This window comes from Temnothorax longispinosus, chromosome 1 (genome assembly GCF_030848805.1).
Source record: "Temnothorax longispinosus isolate EJ_2023e chromosome 1, Tlon_JGU_v1, whole genome shotgun sequence".
Taxonomy (NCBI): Eukaryota; Metazoa; Arthropoda; class Insecta; order Hymenoptera; family Formicidae; genus Temnothorax; species Temnothorax longispinosus.
In genome coordinates, this window is record NC_092358.1 from 26,385,852 (window position 1) to 26,413,847 (window position 27,996).

Below are 27,996 nucleotides of genomic sequence, written 5' to 3' on the forward strand. Positions count from 1 at the left end.
TTCTCTTTTTTTCCCGAACAAAATGTCAGGATTTACTCGGTCAATGTCATACCGGGCATTTAAACCGACTAATATATCTTGTGCAATTACTGATGCAACATGTATCATCCCAATAATTTCTCGCTCCCATCTTCGTTTAATTCATTCATGATAATTAAGATCTACGCAACAGGTACATTTATAACGCCGCGTCAGTATTGCGAGGAGACTGTGGGATTTCTTGCGCATGCGTATAGTAGCGCGCAAAGCGTAATTATTTTACACACACGTATGTAGATTGTTTCACATAAGGCGCTTCCTGAGCTACATTTGCGCGGAAAGAAATTATAACGGTTGCAACGAATATTATTGGTATTCAAGTAATAGAGTCGACTGCAAACGCATAAACTATATTGTTTAATTTCTAAAAATCTTCAGAGACTATTTTCCTTAACACATACATATATGTATAGTATTATTCTCTTCTTATAATGGTTCTGAAGATACCTGTATTTCGGTGAGAAATATACGCTACTAATCGTCAGAAACGGCTCTCGTCAATACGTATATTACGTAATATTATACGCGTCAGAAATCTCGCGGTCTCTCAATTAACATTGCGCTATGCCCGACGAAGTATATCTCGTTTGTCTCACAATCAGTTTGTCTGTTATACTAGTCGTGTCACGATGGATTTATCGTGGCTTTCGTCACCCTTTGCGCTATTATTGATTACTCTGGCCGTCATCGGCGTCCTGAAAATTGTCGCTGTGGTGCATCATACATATTTTTATTGGAAGAATAAGGGTGTACCTTACCTGCCCAATTCACTATCATCTTTTATAATGAGTTGGAAATTCATTCTGGGTCGCATCAGCATTATCGACCATATTCAATATACACATAATTACTTTCCGGACGCAAAATATGTTGGAATAGTAGATATTATGTCATCATCAGGTATGCTGTTGCGCGATCCTGAGCTAATCAGAGACATTATGGTAAAGGAATTTGAATCCTTTCCGGATCATCGCAGTTTCATCGACCCAAGCGTTGAACCGCTATTTAGCAGGAACGTCTTCAACTTGCGTGGAGATCGTTGGAAAGAAATGAGGAATACATTAAGCCCCACTTTCACCGCCAGCAAGATGAAGTTCATGTTTGACCTGATATCGGAATGTTCTCACAATTTCGTTAATTATTTGGTCGATCATCCGGAAGTCTGTCACGCGATCGAAACGAAGGAGGCCTTTAGACGATACACCACCGACGTAATTGCTACGACAGCCTTTGGCATAAGTGTAAATTCAATGAAAGATCGAGACAATGAGTTCTATATAAAAGGAATAGAGGCTACCAAATTTGCTGCTGGACCGCTAATGATGGTTAAGATGATGTTATTTCGCGCGTGTCCACGACTCGCTAAATCAATAGGTCTGTCTTTTTTCCCGCCGGCTATTATCGAGTTTTTCAAGAAGATCGTGGAGGAAACTATTAGAACGCGGGAAGAGCAAGGCATCGTCAGGCCGGACATGATTCATTTATTAATGCAGGCTCGGGACAAAGAAGGTGCCGGTGTACATAAGATGACATTAGATGACATCGTTTCGCAAGCCTTTATCTTTTTCTTCGCTGGTTTCGAAACATCTGCGACGCTGATGTGTTTCGCTGCTCACGAGCTGGCAGTTAATCAAGATGTACAAGATCGTTTGCGCGAAGAGATACAACAACACCTTGCCGAAGGAAACGGTAAGATTTCTTACGAGTCGTTGTCGAAGATGTCTTACATGGATATGGTGATCTCCGAGACTCTCAGAAAGTATCCACCGATGATCATGACGGACAGAGTTTGCGTTAAGAGATATGAACTACCTCCGTTGCGACCAGGCTGCAAGAATGTGATCGTCGAACCTGACGATGTATTGATGGTTGCCATTCACAGTTTACATCGCGATCCGAAGTACTTTCCGAACCCGGATAAATTCGATCCCGAAAGGTTCAGCGAGGAGAATAAAGACAACATTATACCGTACACTTACCTACCATTCGGTCACGGACCTAGAAAATGTATCGGCAATCGGTTTGTTCTCATGGAGACTAAGATTCTGATAGCTCATCTTTTACAAAAGTTCACTCTGAAGACTACGGAAAAGACTGTCGAACCAATCGTATACGCTAAAAAGGAGTTTACGTTGCAACCTGTTGGCGGATTCTGGATTGGCTTGGAAAAGAGAGAAACGTAAAAATCTTGTACGTAATACATTATCGTACAATGTAGTTGTGTTTGGAACAAAATTGCTGGATTTTTAACTTTTAAGATATTCAACGCGTATGCACTTTGGAAGATGACTAAAGTGTACAATAACATATGTTTTGCGATGTATTACGTCATTATATACACAAAGCAAATAATAACCAAGTTTTTGCTATAGTGAGGAATAAAAAAATAAAATATTACGATAAATCATGAGTCTACTTGCGTAGACTCTCAAGTCTACTTGATTGTGATCGTTTTTAATGATTTTTATATAACTTCCATTTGTCGCTAAATAGTATAGTAGAAATAATAGAGTCAATATATCGTTAATTCTTCATATAGGTAAGAACGTCGCACAAACGTCTTTCGCACATTTTTGTTTCGAAATTTCTTATTAGTTCAAATTATGTTTGTTGTAATTTATTGTAAATTTAAGTGTTTGATGTTATAGTATTACATATATTTAAATAAGTATAACGAAACAATATCATTAATATGTAACACGCTATTATATGCTATATTGCATATGTGTATTTATAATATTTTTTTATAAATGGGATTTTTTAAATTTCTAATAAAATTAAGAGTCACTATTTTATTATAGCTATAATATAAAATACAAACAATCTAATTATAATAAACGGTCAAAGTATTTGACATGTTTTATAGCATATGTGACACATTTCAATCAAAAATTGTTAATCAGATATGATTGTGAATCAGATATGATTATTTCTCTGAGATTTGATAGTATATAAAAAAATAAGGAAAACAATCCATTACACTTATTGTTAGTGCAAAATGCGCAGATAGTTATTAAATTGATTACCTACACAAACGTTTACAAATGAGAATTTAATTGTTATGGATTGCGATATTTCTGAGAGATTTCTTTTCAAGCATTAAATTATAATAATAGATAACATTATTCAAAAATGTCCAACAAAGTTATAATTAAAATGGTAAAATATAAATATATAAAGTTATTCGTTTAGTTTATAATCTTAAATGTAGCTAAGTGTAGTATACAGTTGTATGCATGGCAGACTCTTATTATTTGCGATTGGATAATAAATTGATAACGAGAAATTATACACACATAGTACCACAAGAATCCATGTGTCTCTTGATTTGAGATAAGCGTATGTTTACCTTGGTTTGTATACTGCAAATTTGAAATTGAATAATTTTGTCTATCATCATTTTTGCACACTCTGTATAACTCTGTGTTTTGGATTCAAGGCTGTTTGTTATCAATGGGTGTATCTACAAAATTATTTCAATATATTATTACACACGCACAAATCTTGTACAGTAGTAATAAGAAATCATGTTGCATCAAACGTGAATATTACATACAGGGTGTTCCCGAGTTAAACGGCCAAACTTGAAATATGAATTTAAAATCTTAAAAATAAAAATTGTCCTGTGGAGGTATCCACGCAAGCGCTTTGTTTAAGAAATATTGAGTTCTGAATTCACAGAATTAGGAATCAATAATTTCGAAATAATAAAAGTTTACCTTCTTTATTGCTAAACAGTCATCAAAATTAAAACAATTATTGTCTTTATTGCTTAACTTTAACCAAAATTTAAGTATAAAATATTTTGTTCAAAATAATGGCTTGGAGAGAAATAGCCTGGAAATAAACATTGCATCTATCGGTAAGGGAACAAATTTTTTGTATGGGATGCTTTCAAGCAAAAAAGATAATAAAGTGCCTATTAATGATCTTCAAACATTAAAACGAAAGATAGTATGTACAAGCGGAGAAATAAAGACGCACAATGTCAGTCAGTCAATCGTTTTCTCACCGATAAGTGCAACGCTTGTCTTTGGGCTGGAGGCCATCATTTTAAACAAAATATTTAATACGTCAATTTTGATTATTGTAAAGCACTAAAAAGCATAATTATTTTTATTTTGATTATTGTTCATTAAAAGGGATAAACCTACATTATATATTAAAATTATACATTCCTAATAGTTCTGTAATTTTAGAAGTCAATATCTCTTGAAAGAAACGTTTGCGAGCATATCTCCAGAGCAAAACTTTTATTTGTTTTAAGACCCTAAACTCATGTTTTAAGTTTGGCCGTTTTACCCGAGAATACACTGTATGTGTACATGTCATATGTGTATGTAACTATAATATACATATATAACATAAAATAAGTATTGATGCTTGAATATATATTTTCCTGTAAATGAGCTAATAATGAGTATAATACTTTTAAATTTATGTACTAAATTGTAACAAAAATTCGTAGCGTTTTTTTAGTAAAATTCTAAGTCAATTATTACATTTGTATATAAATATTTATTCAACTACATATGCGACGTTTATTCCATTTGGCATCTTTGCGATCAATTCATTTTGTCCTTCCAAGATTTTATATATTTTTCATCGCCAACTGTTAAACAACGTTACGCCTTTTGTTACAACCTAATACAAACCTCATTTTTGTCAATTAATTTTGATTCCAAATACTTACATTAATGGTTAATAGTATTTCCTTTATATTTTTCACAAACGTCATTATCTGGAACATGTTATGACATTTATTATCAATAAATTATCTTTTAGTCTTATAATAATAAATTTAATATAATACTTATTAATAATTAATAAAGTAATTATTTAATAAAATAAATTTAATATAATAGGTATAGTTGGGTATAGTTTACTTTTTATAGTTTTTTTTTATACTATTGTTTATACAATTTTTTACACTCTGCATGATTAGATCAAAATACTTATAATGTATCAGATAAATTACAAATATAAAAGATTACAAAAATAGGAAAATTATAAAAAAGGAATACGATAATTTGACTCCATAATATTTACCTTGTCAAGCTGTTTCTTAGAATACACGTTATTAATAATACCAATTAGTGCTGTGATTGTACTAATTTCTCTATAAAGACAAAATATATTATATATAGTTAGCATGTATAAGAAACTTTCATAATTATGAACAGAATACATGTATGTTAATGCTTTTATAAAGAAAACTCTTTTATTACTTTGGTTTTATTTGATCCCAATTGTTAAACATATGATCAAGTATAGTATTATTTCTTGCATGTCTCATGACAATATAATGAAAGAAATCAATATGGTTTTTATTGATTAAAAAATATCCGTTATTAAGCTTTATTCTCATATCAAGTATAAACCAATTGCGCAGGACAATATAAGTTTGATCAGAGCAGGCCAAAAATTCAAACATTTTAATACTTTTTTTATATATAAATGTATCTTTCATATAGAGCCGAAGAGTATCATCATCCGCAACTGCCAAACCATTACAATATGTCCATTTTCCCCACCATGGTAAAAGTATATTATTTCTAAAAAGATGGATCACAAAAGTGTGAATAGTCTCGTATACATTTTAATCAAACAGTTTATCAAGCGTTGAAAATAATTAAAAGATATGGTTATAAAAAAACGTTATATGAAAAATTACTTAGAATTCTCTAGATGCCATTTCAATTTAGTAACGGCTTCTGTCTTGCATTCAGGATCGCCCAGAAGACATGCCCATTTGGCGGCTTCTTGCCTTAAACATTTTGTAAAGTCATTGTCCTCAGACTTCTCCTTATATCCTATTTTTCCAAAAAGTGGACGCAATTGATTCAGTATAACTACCTAAATATTGAAAAATAAATTAATATTTCTATCAATTAATATCTTAAGAAATTGTTGCATATGAAATTATTAACATTTTCTTCAAACTTTTTTATTTGAAAAAATTAAATACAACGTAATCCCAAAATATTTGATTTTTTTTATTTTTTATTATTATATGTATTTTATTGTGGCAATATAAACTTGTGTAAATTTAGTAAATATATTTTTACATAATTTTTTTTATTATTATTGAATTTCTGTTTACTAATTGTAGGTAGATTTCAAAAATTCTAATTGCAAAGCTTTTATGAAATAAAATATATCCTAATTAAAAAACAAATTAATTCATTAATAAAAATTCTCTTTAATTAAACATATATTTTTATTGAATATTATTTGAGAGTTGTTATTGTTGTCGTATATATATATATATATATATATATATATATATATATATATAATGCAGTAATCATGTATAATTTCTTATTAACAAAACATAATTTTACCTTAAACGGTTGATGTTTGGAAAATGGAAAGAGATATGATAAGTATTCTAAAGCTTTAATCATGGGATACCATGCTTTGTAATCTGTTTCCTGCGATAGATATTTCGAAAGATCGCAGAATATGGAAAATTTTAGTTTCTTTGCTATCATAAGATGAAAGGCGTCGTCTATGATTTGAGCTCGATTGAGAACATGAATTTTCTTATAGTTCTTAGAATTCAAGTAGCGTGCAATTTTTAGCCAATTCTCATCATTATAATTGACACGATAATATCCTATCATATAATAAAGAAATGCTATCTGTTATTAAATTATTTTGATATGGAATTCAATAGGAGAGACGTTCAAATACTCTATATTTTCTATACATTAGATATATGTTTTATTTAAATTTTCGAATATCTTAAAAGAAATACAAATTATAGATTACTGTATTAAATTATAGTTGTAATATTATTTTATTGTATCAAAAAGATGGAATAATATTAGTTTGAATGTTACATTGTCTAACTTGAAAATTTATGTGACAATGGGATAATATTATTAATCATTATACATGAAGATTATATCTAAAATTGTTTTTTATTCGTATGTGTCTATTTCTTTGAAAAAGAAAAGGAAATATAGTTTTGTTACAACACATTTGAATATTTATTACAAATTATTTGCACCGACAAGATAATTTAATTTATATACGTGCATGTGCATTTTAATGAAAAATAACTGATCAATATTTACCTGTTTGTTGTATATTAAATATTACCCAAGTATCCTTTAAACTTAATTTTGAATCAATGAGCATACGATAATTTTTTCCAGAATTAAGCCACTTAATGGTTGAAATATCATTAAAATCAAGATATCTTTGCGTTGTATTCGTCAACGGTACCATCCAATCTCCATCATTCGTGATTTGAATATATGCCTCTTCTACCTCTACAGATAACACGGGAAAACTTTTTTGCTCTATCCAAGGATTCATTACTTTTTTAATATTAATTGTCGGCAATATTTCAGGCAATTCTTCTTCATAGGCAGTTTGCATGTCAGTCCAGAAATCATTCAGAGAAGCCGATCTAACAAAAGTTTATAAAATTTGATTCTGATGATAATGTGTGCATGTGTGTTTGTATAAATACAAACATAAAATATACAGTTTATACACATGCGCGCGCTTATGTATAAATGTGTGTAAGCTATTGCCTAATTTATACACATTGTTTACATCTGTATATCAATTTTCTTATGCAAGTGACTTGTAAATCTATTTTGTAATGTAGAAGGAATAAAAATAACCATAAGGAGGAAAGATCAGTAGTTTTAATTATTAAAAAATATATAGCTATTTTAAAATAGTTATTAAATAAGTTTGTAAATTAAATAAAAGAAAATAAACAATTAAAAAACAAATAAAAAATAAGATAAATAACCATAAAGGTACTGACGAGATAAATGATAGACTCTAAATGTTAAAGAGAAATTTAAAAAGATATAAAATATCAAAGCAGAGAATAAATAAAAGAAAAAAGAGAACAAGTAAAAAGATATTTTTTATAATAAATGTGAATAAATGAAATAGAATGGGAACATCAACTATAGAAATAATTGGAAGATAACATAAAAATTAAATAGGAGTTACGGATTTCTGGAACAGAAAGTAATAAAAAAATAAGGGCAGAAAAAAAATTAATTCAAAAAGATTATAAAGACAAAAAATTTTTCCTAACAGCATGGTCATCTGTAGGAGTGGACAGAGGAGAGAACTGTTACCCATTTCTGGCTTTTTTTGAAAATACAAATTAAAATAAGATAATTATACATCTATGCAAAAGAACGCAAAAGACATCAGTTGATAAACTTTAATCTTGAATATACATATGTTGTACATTTATAATATAAATAGAGGAAAATATAAGTGTTGAAATGTTAGTGATGATAGTGATCATAATGTTAATATGTATTGTTGATCTTACTTTCTAGAAAAATTTCTGTGGAAGCCCAGAACCAAGAAATAAAAGTAAAGAAATAAATATTTGAAAAAAATTCAAGTATGAGAGAGATAAAGGAAAAATAATATAACAAAAAATATGTACTTACTGTCTTTTGAAATAAGTATTAATACCGTTCCAAAATACTTTGTCGCCTAGTATACTTTGCAACATGCGCATTATAAAAGGTGCTGCGGCAATTTATGTCATAAAATGTTATTGAACATTAGTCGTATTAAATAGTAGTTATAATATATATATATATATATATATATATATATATATATATATATATATGTCTTTTGTAAGTGCTAGTAATTTTGCAAAGAATCGTTAATACAAGCTGTTAATTCTTATGGGTAATTTTTTCATTTTGCAGCAAATTACCGTATAAAGTATAAATAAAATGCAGAAGTGTTCTTTTTTTTCTTATAAGATATATGTTCAAAAATTTGTACTAATTGACTAATTTTTAATTATTTGAATACTTACCTTTTACGTAATAAGAAAGAGAGAAAATTGAATTAATGTCAGAAAATTGATCAGTTTTTGATATAAGAGGACTCATAATGGATAGGACGTCCAAATGGAGAGATTCTTGCATAGTTTGGATTGCAAATAAATCCGACAAGCTAGAACCAGAAGTCTAGAAACAAAACGGAAGAATAAAATAATTGATAAACATTTAATAAAGAGATATTCTTATTTGTAACGTGAAATAGTATTAATTACGTGTTATTCTTAGAAATAAATTTGCTATTTTCTATTTTCAATTTTAATAAATTAAAAAATGCGTAATTTATTTATAATTGTTTTATGCAGACATCTTTACTAAAAGTGTTCAAGATGTTTTTAAACAGCACTTGACTGAAATTATTTAGAAAAATTGCTGAAGACTTTCCTAGTACCATTTTAATACGTAAGAGAACTTTATTTTATAATAAAATAACATAAAAGATATATAAGAAATTTACCTCCTTAATGAGATCCTCTATATAGAAAAATGTAGCAATACCTTCGTTCAGCCACATATAAGACCAACTTGATGGGCTGACTGCAGTACTCAACCACTGACGTGATACTTTACGTCCTATCAATGATACTACTTTTATATGTTGCGCAGCGGGATCTAATTCTTTATTAAAAATAATGTCTTCTTCTCTAAAAACCATTTATAATTAACGCGGTTATGTTGAATCAATGTTATCAACACGCCATGTTATTAATTCTGCTATTAATCAGTACATATCAGAATGCTTTATTATCAGATAGGTCGGACTTTTGACTTATATACGTATAAAAAAATATATTGTCAATTTATTTTTATAAAATAAAACATCTGTTGTCGAATTATTTGTGAAAAATATGATTTGATCGATAGTGTGATTACATCAAAGACGTAATGAGCATATTTTTATGTATGACTTTTATTGGTTTTTAATTTTTGATAGTCTAATTGTCGGGTCTATTGTAATTTTTAGCGAAATGTTTGCAAGCGATGTTAGATACATCTGAAAATATCTCGTATTTGTCACGCCATATCTCACTTTGCTTTAGAAATAATGAATACCTATATTTTAACGCAGAAATTATATGTTTAACAACTGACAAGGCAAGATACAATATAGCTACCCAATAAAAGCAAAATATTGACAATATTCTTATATTCCAACAATTTGCTAACATAATCAAATGGAATCTGTCTATTTTGTACACATTTAAATGATCACTAAATAGTAGATTCAACTTGACTTCCTCAATCGTTCTGCCGATAATTCTGATAACAGATTCTATTCTATTTCTAATATTAACTAAAATTTATAACAGATATTTTGCAAAATTGATTTTCGATATATTTAACTATTGTAGATATTGTAGAACTGTAATATGTATACATGTAATATAATAATTTTTAATAAATACAAGCTATTTTGCAACATCTTTAAAAAAGATTTACACACTTGATAGACCGGCAAAGAAATTAAAATTTTCATGATTCGAAAAAGTTTATATATTAAATTAACAGAATGAATACAATTTCTGAAACAGTATGGTTTTCTTTATTTAATCCGTCAACTTGCCATTGTTATGCAATAATGATGTCTGTTGAAGAATCAAAGTTATTCATATGTTTGAATAAGGTTCTAACACATTCATTTATCTTGAAATATATAATAATCATATTGTATTTTGCAGCAAAAATTAATCTAATGAATGTATCTGTATTGCTAAGCAATTTTTCGATCTTCGGTTAATAGTACAGATTAACATTAATCCGGTCATCATATCCCGAAAATCAAAAGAAAATTACATATATTTATACGCAAGTAGTTGCATTCTTGTCGGATATAAATATATAAAAGTAATAGGATAAAATTCTTCAAAAGTAATATTCGATAAAATTTATCAAAATATAAATACAATATATTTATTATTTTTTTACATGATTATATCAGAAATAAAATATAAAAGTATTTTGTAAAATAAATGCAATTTTTATTTGAAAAAATAAAAAAAATTTTGCACTGCTTCTCGAATAATTCGACAAAGTACTGATGGTTTCATAATTGATATTTTCTTCTGCAGAATCGTATATTTTTAAAGAAATTATATTGTGTTCCTCTCCGAATGATATACAATTAAGTTTACTTAAATTATGATAATTATAACGTTGCTCTGCTAGTATAGAACGTAAGTAATTCTCTTTACGATAGAGTGCAGTTTAATAAAATAATATTTAAATTTAGTACTATTACAGTATCACACACATAGCTTAAATTTATATATATATATATATATATATATATATATATATATATATATATATATATAAAGTACGATGTATCATGTACTGTTATGATAGTTGCAAATTTCTGCCAAAGTCTATCTAGCTCTGTAAAGATATACAGATTCTCCAACTATTAAATGTATATTTAACTATTTAATAAGAGCAAAAAGACAATCTCATCTTTTCACAAATCCATGTCTAATCGTGATTTTAAAATATTTGTGTTTAATAATATATATTACCTATAAGATATGAGTGCCCACTTTGCCATATCGTCATCTAGTAAACCTGGAATCGCGACGTGTTGCACGTTTGAAAAGTTTTGCAATTTTTTCCACTTAAATTTTAAATGTAACGTGAAAGATGTAGCAATAAAGCTTGCAAAACTTTGGTCACTTATCGATTGCTGCCTGCCTCGCCAATTAATGTTTTCAGTAGAAATGGACAAATCACATAGTACAAAAGCTATGAGGTGAGTGGGTATTGCTGGAGTAGTATTGAAAGATGTGATTGCAGTATCATTTACAGTCTCTGATGTGAATATTGGCATATTAGATAAAGCCGTGTATTTTGCATGGTGCTTTATAGTTATAGTAAATTTGGTCTGAAATTTTGGCTCATCCCAACATGGAAACATCCTTCGTGCACCCATCATCCAAGTACGCGTTGCGATTAACCACCTAATTTTATCAACATTCCAGATAACAATAAAATTTCTATTAGTGTGTTAGTAAGAGGGGCCAAGGAAAAATAACACGAAAAAAAACATAATGGGACGCTTGTGACTGAGTTTGTTAATCGTTTTTATTCTTGCAACGTGCCTTTATTTTAAAATTGATTGACGATTAACAATTTCAGTCGCGAATATGTTTATATATGTGTTTTTTGCATCTGTCACGTTTGTTCCGTGTTACTTTTGTCTCTGGTGTCTCCCGTTAAAAGATAGCATAGGTGCTAATAAATGAGAAACGCAATTATTGTGTTATAATTAATATTAATAATATTTCATCACGTGTATTTTTTATTAATGCTTTTTATTATTGTGTAATTTTATATCCGCTCTTTTTAGTATAAGATAGAATGATAATTCCGTAATGTACGATGTATACGTAAAACAAACACAATTTTGGCTAGAGAAATCTAAAAAACGAAACCACATAAATTTGGTAGTTAAGAAATCAGACTACTTTAATGCAGTACTATCTATGTTTAAACAATTAATGCTATTAGAATATCTTTTACAACCCTGCAATATATTTCTGTGTTAATCTGTGACACATTTTGTATGTTTAAAGGATTTTTATTAAATTGTAAATAATTGTGTAGACTAAATCTCGAGCTCTTAGCTAAAACGCTTGTTGGTACATATCTTTTGAATATTAATAATTCTTGTAACAACGTGTATTCTTATTATTTTTAAATTTACTTACTTCAGATCTCCTGTATCGTTTATGTACAAAGTCTTGAAAAAACCACCGATGTTATTATCTATAACACTCGTAAATGCCATGTTTAGCATGTATTTTCCAGGTGTTAGTTCATAATCAAAGTAAAAAACGATAATTTCCATTTTCTTTATGTATTTGTAACTTTGTATAATATTCTTGTTGGTTTCATGTTCAATCAATGTTACATTTGTGATATTAAAATTAGAGTGCAAATATATGAAACTTGTTGCTTTCTTAATCATGATGTTTACTTCAGATGTACCGTAGAACATATCTTCTTCGGCTGCAAGTTCTAGTTGTATTTTATAATGCTCCGGTACTATATCCGGTAAATGAAAATTATCTTCAGTGGAAGACTCGATGGAAGATTCAGTAGGAGACTCATTGTTCCCATTTTTATCAGGATAAGCGTAATAATGTTCTACTCTTATAAATATAAAAATGCTAGTTAATAGTAGTTGTAATAATCCCATGGCAAATCCAAATAAAGTTTAGTAGTGTTTGCGAAAACCTATAATGTTTGTTAGAAGAAAAAGAAATACAAACAAAATGTAATGTAAATAATATTTCCAGACAACACACGTGTATCTGAAGAATACCTTAAACGCCCCAACGTCCTTTAGACATACGTGTTGTCTGGAAATTAATTATAAAGAAGAAGAAATACAATTACAGCTATTATTTTATTAAAATAATTTATAACATATTCAGAAAAAAATTAATAACTTCTATCACAGATCTTGGCTCATAATATATTAATATTGTGTTTATTTTTAAAGCTATATATTGTTAGAGCTATATATTGTGATACAAGTATGTAATTTTCAGAGAATCGCACAATTTTTTTCAAAATCTTGAAGATTTTGTTTTAGAATTTAATGTTTAATAAAGAAAATATTTTTTTCATTAAGCTTGTCTAACGTGCCGCGTGCCGCAAAATACTAATTTTGATGTATATTGATGTATATTGTGTATATACATATGTAGAAGTATTATTCGTATTAGAAATAATAAAAGTGAGAATATCTTTCAAAATGTCTCACGGAAATAATTGCACCCGAAAAAGTCTAAAAAACCAACACAGTTACATCACCGACCAAGTATAAGTAACGATAAAAAAAAACACATACTCGCTCGCAAAAGCACAAACATATTCATCTGCGAGAGCATATAAATGGTATTTAATCTAGCCAAATAAAAATAATAATTTTTCTTTGTATAGAGTAAAATTGATAATTTTAATCGTATTTATGTAAAATTTTCCTTCTAAGATAAAATGGAGATATATTCATATTTCTTTTATTTGTATATTTAAAAGTGATAAATATAATTGTTCTACTTTGGTAAGTTATTCTATATAATGCAATTTTGTGCTAATAGATGTCTACAGCTTATTCTAACAATTAACAACAATTAACGCTTACAATTACGAACCGTCAGTGTCAGAAGCGTTGAATCGCGCGATCTTTCCGTTTCGACGGATCACTCAGAACTGACGATAATATTGACAACGACGTGATACATATCATAACAAGTATGTAATGTCGTGTAAACAGATTCTCTATATAAGACCGTTAATAGATTTCATATTTCCCTATTGAATTTCAATAGAACATCAAATAATTTTTTTGTTAGCTTTGATATCGAGTGAAATCGGCAATTGACAAGTTAAAATTGAAGAAACTATCATCTAATAAACAGATAAGATATTCCTGTCAAAAAGAAAAATTCCTATCAAAACGATAAATTACTATCTTTACTCCAACAGTAATACATACTTTTTGTTCTTATGTATATTGTTCACAACCATGGCAACACATGATGTAAATTAATATCTTTATTGAATATTTCGAAATTCGCAGATATAATAAATATATTGTAATATATAATATTTTTAAAAGCTTTAAATATATATGAAATTATAACGTGTATCACAAAATTTTTGTGTAAAATGTTTTCCTACATTTTCACGATTTAGCTTAATGAACATTTTTAGTTAGCTGTGAGAGATTACTTCAATAAATACGTAAAAAAATAATTATAAAAAAAGAAACCTGTTTCTTATTTTCAGTTGTTTTATTCAAAGGTAAAAAATAAATTGCCATAATATAAGAATATTTTTAGATGTTTGTTTGCGACACTGAATGACGAAATGCATAATGAATAAAAATTATGAGGGCAATGATTACTTACTCAACTGTCTAATTAAGTTCGGTCGTCGTCTGTTGGTCGCTTTAGAGAAGAAGATTTGTATGACTTTGTCGAAATTAATTTTGAGCGAATTCCAAGCGTTTTGATTTGACTTGATATATCAACTTAAAAACCGGTTTTAAAAATAATAATTATTTGCTACTTATATTTATATAATATTCACAAATAATATTTTCTGTAACTCATATAATACTTAACACGTTGTTCATACTAAGAGGTTCGCATTTCCTTATTTTTCATAAACGATAAGGTTTTCCGAATTTCTGATTACTTCCGAAAATTCACTTTATACTTCAGTCATATTTAAAAGCAATCGATAAGTTATATTTTGTAATATAAGATTTTCAGGAACAATATTTGTTAAGCGATCGATTTTTGAAAAAATTTAAAATAATTGATGATTTAAAGAGTTTAAATTTTAATTTAATCACTGTTTTTAGTAAGTTTGATAAAATGACGTATGTTTAATGATTTTTTTATGGCCAGTTCGGGACTCAACTTAACAAAAGAACGAGAGAAACTTGAAAAGTTAAATAAGAGCAACAAGGAAAATTATTTTCGCAGGTTAATTGTTTGAAATACAGATGATTTCTGTATATAAAAACAGCGTGAAAAGAGCATGCCAATAATGTTTGATTGGTTGCCAAGTTGTCCTAAATTTGTAGTGAATTTAACAGTAAAATATAACAAAAATTTTTTTTCGAGTAGAATTTTTTTTCTATTTCAAAATATTATTGGTAATTATAATTGTCATCGAATGTACTGTTTCTCGCGCTTCACATACCTACGCGCAATTTGCACTTCTGACACATATAATACATATAGTGCAATTGACATATCTAGATAATTGTGCGTCACCCCTTTCATCGCTTCTTTCCGTTTCACAATTAGTTCCTCTTTCTTTCCGAGCAAAATGTCGAGATTTACTCGGCCAGTGTCGTGCGCATTTAAACTGACTAATATTAATATAGCTTGTGCCTCGGCTTGTGCAATTACTGATGCACCATGTATAATCGCAACAACATCGAGAGGTGTTTCTCCCTCCCATCATCGTTTCATTCACGATAAGATCTACGCAACACGTATTTATAACGCCGGGCTAGTATCGGGAGATTGCGGGAGTTTTGGCGCATGCGTAGTGTAGCGCGCAACACGAGATTATTTTACATGCTCGTATATGTAGATTGTTTCGCATAAGGCACTTCCTAGGTTACATTTGCGCAAAAAGAAGTTACAATGATTGCAACAAATGTTGGTATTCAAGTAATAAAGTCGACTGCAAACGCATAAACTATACTGTTTAATTTCTAAAAATCTTCAGAAACAATATTCTTTTAAACATATATATTATTCTCTTCTTATAATGGGTCTGACAATACCTATATATTTCGGTGAGAAATATACGTTACTAAACGTCAGAAACGGCTCGCGTCAATACGCATATTACGTATTATACGCGTCAGAAATCTCGCGGTCTCTCAATTGACACTGCGCCGCGCCCGACGAAGTATATCTCGTTTGTCTCATAATCAGTTTGTCTGTTATACTGGTCGTGTCACGATGGATTTATCGTGGCTTTCGTCGCCTTTTGCGCTATTATTGATTACTCTGGTCGTCATCGGCGTCCTGAAAATTGTCGCTGTGGTGCATCATACATATTTTTATTGGAAGAATAAGGGTGTACCTTACGTGCCAAATTCACTATCATCTTTTATAATGAGTTGGAAATTTATTCTGGGTCGCATCAGTATTATCGACCATGTTCAATATATATATAATTACTTTCCGGACGCAAAATATGTTGGAATAGTGGATATTATGTCATCAGTAGGCCTGCTGTTGCGCGATCCTGAGCTAATCAGAGACATTATGGTGAAGGAATTTGAATCCTTCCCGGATCATCGCACTTTCATCGACCCAAGCGTTGAACCGCTGTTTGGCAGGAACGTCTTCAACTTGCGCGGAGATCGTTGGAAAGAAATGAGGAATACATTAAGCCCTTCTTTCACCGCCAGCAAGATGAAGGTCATGTTTGACCTGATATCGGAGTGTTCTCACAATTTCGTTAATTATTTGGTCGAACATCCGGAAGTCTGTCATGCGATCGAAACAAAGGGGGCCTTTAGACGATACACCACCGACGTAATTGCTACGACAGCCTTTGGCATAAGTGTAAATTCTATGAAAGATCGAGACAATGAGTTCTATATGAGAGGAATAGAGACTACCAAATTTTCTGCTGGACCGCTAATGATGGCTAAGATGATGTTATTTCGCGCGTGTCCACGGCTCGCTAAATCAATAGGTCTGTCTTTTTTCCCGCCGGCTACTACCGAGTTTTTCAAAAAGATCGTGGAGGAAACTATTAGAACGCGGGAAGAACAAGGGATCGTCAGGCCGGACATGATTCACTTATTAATGCAGGCTCGGGACAAAGAAGGTCCTAGTGTACATAAAATGACATTGGATGACATCGTTTCGCAAGCCTTTGTCTTTTTCTTGGCTGGTTTTGAAACATCCGCGACGCTGATGTGTTACGCTGCTCACGAGCTGGCAGTTAATAAAGGTGTGCAAGATCGTTTGCGCGAGGAGGTACAACAACACCTTGCCAAAGGAAACGGTAAGATTTCTTACGAGTCGTTGTCGCAGATGTCTTACATGGATATGGTGATCACGGAGACTCTCAGAAAGTATCCACCGATGATCATCACCGACAGAGTTTGCGTTAAGAGATATGAACTACCTCCGTCGCGACCAGGCTGCAAGAATGTGATCGTCGAACCCAACGATGTATTGATGGTTGACATTCACAGTTTACATCGCGATCCGAAGTACTTTCCGAACCCGGATAAGTTCGATCCCGAAAGGTTCAGCAAGGAGAACAAAGACAAAATTTTACCGTACACTTACCTACCATTCGGCCACGGACCTAGACAATGTATCGGCAATCGATTTGTTCTCATGGAGGCTAAAATTCTGATAGCTCATCTTTTACAAAAGTTCACTCTGAAGACTACGGAAAAGACTGTCGAACCAATCGTATACGCTAAAAAGGAGTTTGCGTTGCAACCCGTTGGCGGATTCTGGATTGGCTTGGAAAAGAGAGAAACGTAAAAATCTTGTACGTAATACATTATCGTACAATGTAGTTGTGTTTGGAACAAAATTGCCGCATTTTTAACTTTTTTAAGATATATTCAACGCGTATACACTTTGGAAGATGACTAAAGTGTACAATAATATGTTTTGCGATGTATTACGTCATTATATACAAAAAGCGAATAACCAAGTTTTTGCTATAGTGAGGAATAAAAAAATAAAATATTACGATAAACATCATGACTTGCGTAGACTCGTCAAGTCTACTTGATTGTGATCGTTTTTAATGATTTTGATATAACTTCCATTTGTCACTGAATAGTATAGTAGAAATAATAGAGTCAATATATCGTTAATTCTTCATATAGGTAAGAACGTCGCACAAACGTCTTTCGCACATTTTTGTTTCAAAATTTCTGATTAATTCAAATTATGTTTGTTGTAATTTATTGTAAATTTAAGTGTTCGATGTTATAGTATCACATATATTTAAATAAGTATAACGAAACAATATCATTAATAGCCGATGTAACACGCTATTATATGCTATATTGCATATGTGTATTTATAACATTTTTTTATAAATGGGATTTTTTAAATTTCTAGTAAAATTAAGAGTCACTATTTTGTTATAGCTATATATTAAAATACAAACAATCTAATTATAATAAACGGTCAAAGTATTTGACATTTTTTATAGCATATGTGACACATTTCAATCAAAAATTGTTAATCAGATATGATTGTGAATCAGATATGATTATTTCTCTGAGATTTGATAGTATATAAAAAAATAAGGAAAACAATCCATTACACTTATTGTTAGTGCAAAATGCGCAGATAGTTATTAAATTGATTACCTACACAAAAAAACGTTTACAAATGAGAATTTTATTGTTATGAATTGCGATATTTCTAAGAGATTTCTTTTCAATGTTGTTAAGAGTTTTTTCATGAGATTATGGAAATATAATCTTACTTTGTCATATTATTATATCGAGAATAATATCATGCGAGAATGATAAGATAATGAAAATAAGATGAAATCGAAGCTACCTATTGGCTATTGCAATGTTCTGGATCTTGAAAGCCACCTTCATATATGAATGTAATTTATCCTTTCGTAAACGTACGTTGTATATTTTATCTTCCTTTTTATTCTTATTTGTTATTAATTAGAATTAATGTACAATATACTCTTTTAATTTCTTTGTTGAAAACATGACTTTATTAAAATTTATTTCGAGGAAATTACAAGCGTTTTGATTTGACATGATATATCAACTTTTAAGAACCAGTTTTAAAAAAGAAATAATTTTTTACTATTTATACTTATATAATATTCATAGATAATATTTTCTGTAACTTAAATAATACTTGACACGTTGTTCATACTAAGTCGTTCGCATTTTCTTACTTTCCATATAAACGATAAGGTTTTTTGAATTTCTGATTACTTCCAGAAATTCACTTCGTACTTAAGTCATATTTAAAAGCAATCGATAAGTTATATTTTCTGTAATATATGATTTTCTGTAACAATACTTGTTAAGTGTTTTTAAAAAGATTTAATAATCGATGAATCGAAGTGATTTGAGTTTAATTTAATCACTATTTTTAGTAAGTTTGATAAAATAACGCATGTTTGATAATTTTTTTATTGCTAGTTTGGGACTTAACTTAACAAGGGACGAGAGAAATTTGAAAATTTAAACAGAGGGGCATCGAGGAAAGTTATTTTCGCAGGTTAATTGTTTGAAATACAGATGTTTTCTGTAGAAAAACAACGTGAAGGGCATGCCGATAATGTTTGATTGGTTACCAAGTTGTTTCTTTGTAATAAACTTAACAGTAAAATATAATGAAAAATTTTTCTCCATGTAGACCTTTTTGTCTATATTTCGGTACGTATATATAGATTAGTAATTGTCATCGAATGTACCGTTTCTCGCTTATACCTACGCGGCGGCGTTTCGGCACTTCTGATACATTAGATACATATAATACATATAGCGCAATTGCACGTCATTCCTCCCGCTTCGTTCTTTCTCACAATTAGTTTCTCTTTTTTTTCCGAGTAAAATATCAGGATTTATTCGGTCAATGTCATGCCGTGCATTTAAACCGACTAATATATTTTGTGCAATTACTGATGCAACCTGTCACATCCCAATAATTTCGTCCTCCCATCTTCGTTTCATTCATGATAATTAAGATCTACGCAACAGCTATTTATAACTCCGCGTCAGTATTGCGATGAGAGTGTGGGATTTCTGGCGCATGCGTAGTAGCGCGCAAATTGTAATTATTTTACACACACGTATGCAGATTGTTTCATATAAGGCGCTTCCTGAGCTACATTTGCGCTGAAAAAAATTATAACGGTTGCAACGAATATTGGTATTCAAGAATTCAAGTAATAAAGTCGACTGCAAACGCATAAACGATATTGTTTAATTTCTAAAAATCTTCAGAAACAATATTCTTTTAAACATATATCATTCTCTTTTTATAATGGGTCTGACGATACCTATATTTCGGTGAGAAATATACGTTACTAATCGTCAGAAACGGCTCGCGTCAATATTACGTATATTACGTATTATACGCGTCAGAAATCTCGCGGTCTCTACTGCGCCGCGACCGACGAAGTATAACTCGTTTGTCTCAGAATCAGTTTGTCTGTTATACTGGTCGTGTCACGATGGATTTATCGTGGCTTTCGTCGCCCTTCGCGCTATTATTGATTACTCTGTTCGTCATCGGCGTCCTGAAAATTGTCGCTGTGGTGCATCATACATATTTTTATTGGAAGAATAAGGGTGTACCTTACCTGCCTAATTCACTATCATCTTTTATAACGAGTTGGAAATTTATTCTAGGTCGTGTCACTATTGTCGATCATTTTCAATATTTACATAATTATTTCCCGGACGCAAAATATGTTGGAGTAGCGGATATTATGTCATCAGTAAGCGTGCTGTTGCGCGATCCTGAGCTAATCAGAGACATTATGGTGAAGGAATTTGAATCCTTCCCGGATCATCGCAGTTTTATCGACCTAAGCACTGAACCGCTAGTTAGCAGGAACGTTTTCAACTTACGCGGAGATCGTTGGAAAGAAATGAGGAATACATTAAGCCCCTCTTTCACCGCCAGCAAGATGAAGTTCATGTTTGACCTGATATCGGAGTGTTCTCACAATTTCGTTAATTATTTGGTCGATCATCCGGAAGTCTGTCATGCGATCGAAACAAAGGGGGCCTTTAGACGATACACCACCGACGTAATTGCTACGACAGCCTTTGGCATAAGTGTAAATTCAATGAAAGATCGAGAAAATGAGTTCTATATAAGAGGAATAGAGACTATCAAATTTGCTACTAAACCGCTAATGATGGTTAAGATGATGTTATTTCACGCGTGTCCACGGCTAGCTAAATCAGTAGGTCTGTCTTTTTTCCCGCCGGCTATTACCGAGTTTTTCAAAAAGATCGTTGAGGAAACTATTAGAGCGCGGGAAGAGCAAGGCATAGTCAGGCCGGACATGATTCATTTATTAATGCAGGCTCGGGACAAAGAAGGTGCCGGTGTACATAAGATGACATTAGATGACATCGTTTCGCAAGCCTTTATCTTTTTCTTGGCTGGTTTCGAAACATCTGCGACGCTGATGTGTTTCGCTGCTCACGAATTAGCAGTTAATCAAGATATACAAGATCGTTTGCGCGAGGAGGTACAACAGCATCTTGCCGAAGGAAACGGTGAGATTTCTTACGAATTGCTGTCGAAGATGTCTTACATGGATATGGTGATCTCCGAGACTCTCAGAAAGTATCCGCCGTCGATCTTCACCGATAGACTTTGCGTTAAGAGATATGAACTACCTCCGTCGCGACCAGGCTGCAATAATGCGATCGTCGAACCCAACCATATATTGTTGTTTCCTATTTATAGTTTACATCACGATCCGAAGTACTTTCCGAACCCGGATAAGTTCGATCCCGAAAGGTTCAGCGAGGAGAACAAAGACAACATTCTACCGTACACTTACCTACCATTCGGTCACGGACCTAGAAAATGTATCGGCAATCGGTTTGTTCTCATGGAGACTAAGATTCTGATAGCTCATCTTTTACAAAAGTTCACTCTGAAGACTACGGAAAAGACTGTCGAACCAATCGTATACGCTAAAAAAGAGTTTGCGTTGCAACCCGTTGGCGGATTCTGGATTGGCTTGGAAAAGAGAGAAACGTAAAAATCTTGTACGTAATACATTATCGTACAATGTAGTTGTGTTTGGAACAAAATTGCCGAATTTTTAACGTTTAAGATATTCAACGCGTATACACTTTGGAAGATGACTAAAGTGTACGCAGTAACATGTTTTGCGATGTATTACGTCGTTATACATATACACAAAGCAAATAATAACCAAGTTTTTGCTATAGTAAGGAATAAAAAAATTAAATATTACGATAAATCATAACTAGCGTAGACTCTCAAGTCTACTTGATTGTGATTGTTTTTAATGTTTTTTATATAACTTCCATTTGTCGCTAAATAGTATAGTAGAAATAATAGAGTCAATATATCGTTAATTCTTCATATAGATAAGAATGTCGCGCAAACGTCTTTCGCACATTTTTGTTTCGAAATTTCTTATTAGTTCAAATTATGTTTGTTGTAATTTATTGTAAATTTAAGTGTTCAATGTTATAGTATTACACATATATTTAAATAAGTATAACGAAACAATATCATTAATAGCCGATGTAACACGCTATTATATGCTATATTGCATATGTGTATTTATAACATTTTTTTATAAATAAGATTTTTTAAATTTCTAATAAAGATAAAAGTCACATTTTGTTATAGCTATAATATAAAATACAAACAATCTAATTATAATAAACTGTCAAAGTATTTGACATTTTTCATAGCATAAGTAACACATTTCGATCAAAAATTGTTAATCAGATATGATTATTTTTCTGAGATTAGATAGTATATAAAAAAATAAGGGGAACAATCTCTATTACACTTATTGTTAGTGCAAAATGCGCAGATAGTTATTAAATTGATTACCTGCAACTATACAAACGTTTACAAATGAGAATTTAATTAGTATGGATTGCAATAATTCTGAGAGATTTCTTTTCAATTTTGTTAAGAGTTTTTTTATGAGATTATAAAAATATAATGTTACTTTGTCATATTGTTATATCGAGAATATTATGCGAGAATGATAAGATATTGAAAATAAGATGAAATCGAAGCTACCCATTGCAATGTTCTGGAACTTGAAAGCCACCTTCATATATGAATGTAATTTATCCTTTCGTAAACGTACGTTGTATATTTTATCTTCTTTTTTATTCTCATTTTTTATTAATTAGAATTAATGTACAATATATTCTTTTAATTTCTTTGTTGAAAACATTTACTTTATTAAGATTTATTTCGAAGGAATTAGAAGCGTTTTGATTTGACATGATATATCAACTTTTAAAAACCAGTTTTAAAAATAATAATTTTTTACTATTTATACTCGTATAATATTCACAGATAATATTTTCTGTAATTTAAATAATACTTGACACGTTGTTCATACTAAGTCGTTCGCATTTTCTTACTTTCCATATAAACAATAAGGTTTTTTGAATTTCTGATTACTTCCAGAAATTCACTTCATACTTCATATTTAAAAGCAATCGATAAGTTATATTTTTTGTAATATATGATTTTCTGGAACAATACTTGTTAAGTGTTTTTAAAAATATTTAATAATCGATAAATCGAAGAGTTTTGATTTTAATTTAATCACTATTTTTAGTAAGTTTGATAAAATAACGCATGTTTGATGATTTTTTTATTGCTAGTTTGGAACTTAACTTAACAAAAGGACGAGAGAAACTTGAAAATTTAAACACAGGGGCATCGAGGGAATTTATTTTCGCAGATTAATTGTTTAAAATACAGATGTTTTCTGTAGAAAAACAACGTGAAGGGCATGCCGATAATGTTTGATTGGTTACCAACTTGTCTCAAATTTGTAGTAAACTTAACAGTAAAATATAATGAAAAATTTTTCTCCATGTAGAACTTTTTGTCTATATTTCGGTAAGTATATTATTAGTAATTGTCATCGAATGTACCCGTTTCTCGCTTATACCTACGCGGCGTTTCGGCACTTCTGATACATATAATACATATAGCGCAATTGACATATCTAGATATTTGCACATCATTTCTCCCGCTTCTTTCCTTCTCACAATTAGTTTCTCTTTTTTTCCCGAGTAAATAAATGTCAGGATTTATTCGGCCAATGTCATGCCGTGCATTTAAATCGACTAATATATCTTATGCAATTACTGATGCAACAACATGTATTATTCCAATAATTTCTCCCTCCCATCTTCGTTTCATTCATGATAATTAAGATCTACGCAACAGATATTTATAACGCCGCGTCAGTATTGCGAGGAGATCGTGGAATTTCTGGCGCATGCGTAGTAGCGCGCAAATCGTAATTATTTTACACACACGTATGTAGGTTGTTTCACATAAGGCGCTTCCTGAACTACATTTGCGCTGAAAGAAATTGTAACGGTTGCAACGAATATTGGTATTCAAGTAATAAAGTCGACTGCAAACGCATAAACTATATATTGTGTAATTTCTAAAAATCTTCAGAAACAATATTCTTTTAAATATATATTATTCTCTTTTTATAATGGGTCTGACGATACCTATATTTCGGTGAGAAATATACGTTACTAAACGTCAGAAACGGCTCGCGTCAATATGTATATTACGTATTATACGCGTCAGAAATCTCGCGGTCTCTCAATTGACACTGCGCCGCGCCCGACGAAGTATCTCGTTTTTCTCACAATCAGTTTGTCTGTTATACTGGTCGTGTCACGATGGATTTATCGTGGCTTTCGTCGCCCTTTGCGCTATTATTGATTACTCTGTTCGTCATCGGCGTCCTGAAAATTGTCGCTGTGGTGCATCATACATATTTTTATTGGAAGAATAAGGGTGTACCTTACCTGCCCAATTCACTATCATCTCTTATAATGAGTTGGAAATTGATTCTGGGTCGTATCAGTATTGTCGACCATTTTCAATATATATATAATTATTATCCGGACGCAAAATATGTTGGAATAGTAGATATTATGTCATCAGTAAGCGTGCTGTTGCGCGATCCTGAGCTAATCAGAGACATTATGGTGAAGGAATTTGAATCCTTCCCGGATCATCGCAGTTTCATCGACCCAAGCGTTGAACCGCTGTTTGGCAGGAACGTCTTCAACTTGCGCGGAGATCGTTGGAAAGAAATGAGGAATACATTAAGCCCCTCTTTCACCGCCAGCAAGATGAAGATCATGTTTGACCTGATATCGGAATGTTCTCACAATTTCGTTAATTATTTGGTCGATCATCCGGAAGTCTGTCATGCGATCGACACGAAGGGGGCTTTTAGACGATACACCACCGACGTAATTGCTACGACAGCCTTTGGCATAAGTGTAAATTCAATGAAAGATCGAGACAATGAGTTCTATATAAAAGGAATAGAGACTACCAAATTTGCTACTGGACCGTTAATAATGGTTAAGATGATGTTATTTCGCGCGTGTCCACGGCTCGCTAAATCAGTAGGTCTGTCTTTTTTTCCGCCGGCTACTACCGAGTTTTTCAAGAAGATCGTTGAGGAAACTATTAGAGCGCGGGAAGAGCAAGGCATCGTCAGGCCGGACATGATTCATTTATTAATGCAGGCTCGGGACAAAGAAGGTCCCAGTGTACATAAAATGACATTGGATGACATCGTTTCGCAAGCCTTTATCTTTTTCTTCGCTGGTTTCGAAACATCTGCGACGCTGATGTGTTTCGCTGCTCACGAATTAGCAGTTAATCAACATATACAAGATCGTTTGCGCGAGGAAGTACAACAGCATTTTGCCGAAGGAAACGGTGAGATTTCTTACGAATCGCTGTCGAAGATGTCTTACATGGATATGGTGATCTCTGAGACTCTTAGAAAGTATCCGCCGGCGATCATCACCGATAGACTTTGCGCTAAGAGATATGAACTACCTCCGTCGCGACCAGGCTGCAAGAACGTGATCGTCGAACCCAACCATGTATTGTTGTTTCCTATTTATAGTTTACATCACGATCCGGAGTACTTTCCGAACCCGGATAAGTTCGATCCCGAAAGGTTCAGCAAGGAGAACAAAGACAAAATTTTACCGTACACTTATCTACCATTCGGTCACGGACCTAGACAATGTATCGGCAATCGATTTGCCCTCATGGAGACTAAGATTCTGATAGCTCATCTTTTACAAAAATTCACTCTGAAGACTACGGAAAAAACTGTCGAACCAATCGTATACACTAAAAAAGAGTTTGCGTTGCAACCTGTTGGCGGATTCTGGATTGGCTTGGAAAAAAGAGAAACGTAAAAATCTTGTACATAATACATTATCGTAAAATGTAGTTGTGTTTGGAACAAATTGCCGGATTTTTAACTTTTAAGATATTCAACGCGTATGCACTTTGGAAGATGACTAAAGTGTACAAAACATGTTTTGCAATGTGTTACGTCATTATATATACACAAAGCGAATAATCAAGTTTTTGCTATAGTGAGGAATAAAAAAATTAAATATTACGATAAACATTATGACTTGCGTAGACTCTCAAGTCTACTTGATTGTGATTGTTCTTAATGATTTTTATATAACTTCCACTTGTCGCTAAATAGTATAGTAGAAATAATAAAGTCAATATATCATTAATTCTTCATATAAGAATGTCGCGCAAACGCTTTCTTTCGCACATTTTTTTTTCGAAATTTCTTATTAGTTCAAATTATGTTTGTTGTAATTTATTGTAAATTTAAGTGTTTAATATTATAGTATTACATATATTTAAATAAGTATAACAAAACAATATCATTAATAGCCGATGTAGCACGCTGTTATATATGCTATATTGCATATGTGTATATATGTATATTTTTTTATATAAATAAGATTTTTTAAATTTTAATAAAATTAAGAGTCACTATTTTGTTGTAGCTATAATATAAAATCTAAACAATCTAATTATAATAAACTAACAAAACATTTGACATTTTTTATAGCATATTTCGATTAAAAATTGTTAATCAGATATATGATTGTGAATCAGATACGATTACTTTTCTAAGATTAGATAGTAGTATATTTAAAAAAATAAGGGAAACAATCCGTTACATTTATTGTTAGTGCAAAATACGCAGATAGTTGTTAAATTAAATTAATTACCTACACAAACGTTTACAAATAAAAATTTAATTGTTATTGATTGCGATATTTCTGAGACATATCTTTTTAATGTTAATTAAGAGTTTTTTATAAGATTATAATATAGAAATATAATAATATTTTATTATATGTCTGTCATTGTTATATCGAGAATGATATCATGCGAGAATGATAGAATAATAAAAATAAGGTAAAATCAAAGCTACCTATTGCAATAATGTTCTGGATCCTGAAAGCCACTTAGGTACATATATGAATGCAACTTATCCTTTCGTAAACAACATACGTTGTATATTTTATCTTCCTCTTCATTCTTTTTTTATTAATTAGAATTAATGTACAATATATATACTCTTTTAATTCCTTTGTTGAAAATATGACTTTGTCAAAATTAATTTCCAAGCGTTTTGATTTGACTTGATATATCAACTTAAAAATCGGTTTTAAAAATAATAATTATTTGCTACTTATACTTATATATATAATATTCACAAATAATATTTTTTGTAACTCAAATAATACTTAACACGTTGTTCATACTAAGACGTTCGCATTTCCTCTTACCTTCCATAAACGATAAGGTTTTCCGAATTTCTGATTACTTCCGGAAATTCACTTAAATTTATACTTTAGTCATATTTAAAAGCAATTGTTAAGTTATATTTTTTGTAATATAAAATTTTCAGGAACAATATTTGTTAAGCGATCGATTTTTGAAAAGATTAAAATAATTGATGAATTGAAGAA

The 27,996-nt window shown here is 31.0% G+C and overlaps 5 protein-coding genes across 8 annotated transcripts; 4 read left to right on the plus strand and 1 right to left on the minus strand.

The window, feature by feature from the left end:
• The first annotated feature begins 567 nt into the window (after window positions 1-567).
• LOC139821601 (cytochrome P450 9e2-like) lies at window positions 568-5,266 on the plus strand. The gene has a single exon (XM_071792781.1). It carries the CDS (start codon window positions 669-671, stop codon window positions 2,220-2,222), a length of 1,554 nt encoding a protein of 517 aa, XP_071648882.1. The 5' UTR covers window positions 568-668; the 3' UTR covers window positions 2,223-5,266.
• Window positions 4,646-15,580, minus strand: LOC139821506 (aminopeptidase N-like). 4 transcript variants are annotated; one of them, XM_071792574.1, is made up of 12 exons: window positions 14,042-15,580; window positions 12,590-13,118; window positions 11,402-11,839; window positions 9,346-9,532; window positions 8,864-9,017; window positions 8,481-8,562; window positions 7,122-7,459; window positions 6,384-6,658; window positions 5,714-5,895; window positions 5,268-5,594; window positions 5,089-5,158; window positions 4,646-4,780 (listed from the first exon to the last, which is right to left on the minus strand). In XM_071792574.1, the coding sequence occupies exons 2-12, from the start codon at window positions 13,078-13,080 to the stop codon at window positions 4,709-4,711; spliced, it is 2,616 nt and encodes an 871-aa protein (XP_071648675.1). In that variant the 5' UTR covers window positions 13,081-13,118; window positions 14,042-15,580; the 3' UTR covers window positions 4,646-4,708. The 4 variants fall into 4 exon arrangements, with proteins under 4 accessions (XP_071648675.1, XP_071648683.1, XP_071648693.1 ...); XM_071792582.1 differs by having other exon boundaries at window positions 14,032-15,580; XM_071792592.1 differs by lacking the exon at window positions 5,268-5,594 and having other exon boundaries at window positions 12,590-15,579.
• A 303-nt stretch (window positions 15,581-15,883) lies between these two features.
• Window positions 15,884-27,996, plus strand: LOC139821588 (cytochrome P450 9e2-like). The gene is made up of 2 exons (XM_071792756.1): window positions 15,884-15,900; window positions 24,377-27,996. The coding sequence occupies exon 2, from the start codon at window positions 24,850-24,852 to the stop codon at window positions 26,401-26,403; it is 1,554 nt and encodes a 517-aa protein (XP_071648857.1). The 5' UTR covers window positions 15,884-15,900; window positions 24,377-24,849; the 3' UTR covers window positions 26,404-27,996.
• LOC139821595 (cytochrome P450 9e2-like) lies at window positions 16,292-19,800 on the plus strand. The gene has a single exon (XM_071792767.1). It carries the CDS (start codon window positions 16,379-16,381, stop codon window positions 17,930-17,932), a length of 1,554 nt encoding a protein of 517 aa, XP_071648868.1. The 5' UTR covers window positions 16,292-16,378; the 3' UTR covers window positions 17,933-19,800.
• On the plus strand, window positions 20,529-24,587 carry LOC139821621 (cytochrome P450 9e2-like). The gene has a single exon (XM_071792822.1). It carries the CDS (start codon window positions 20,622-20,624, stop codon window positions 22,173-22,175), a length of 1,554 nt encoding a protein of 517 aa, XP_071648923.1. The 5' UTR covers window positions 20,529-20,621; the 3' UTR covers window positions 22,176-24,587.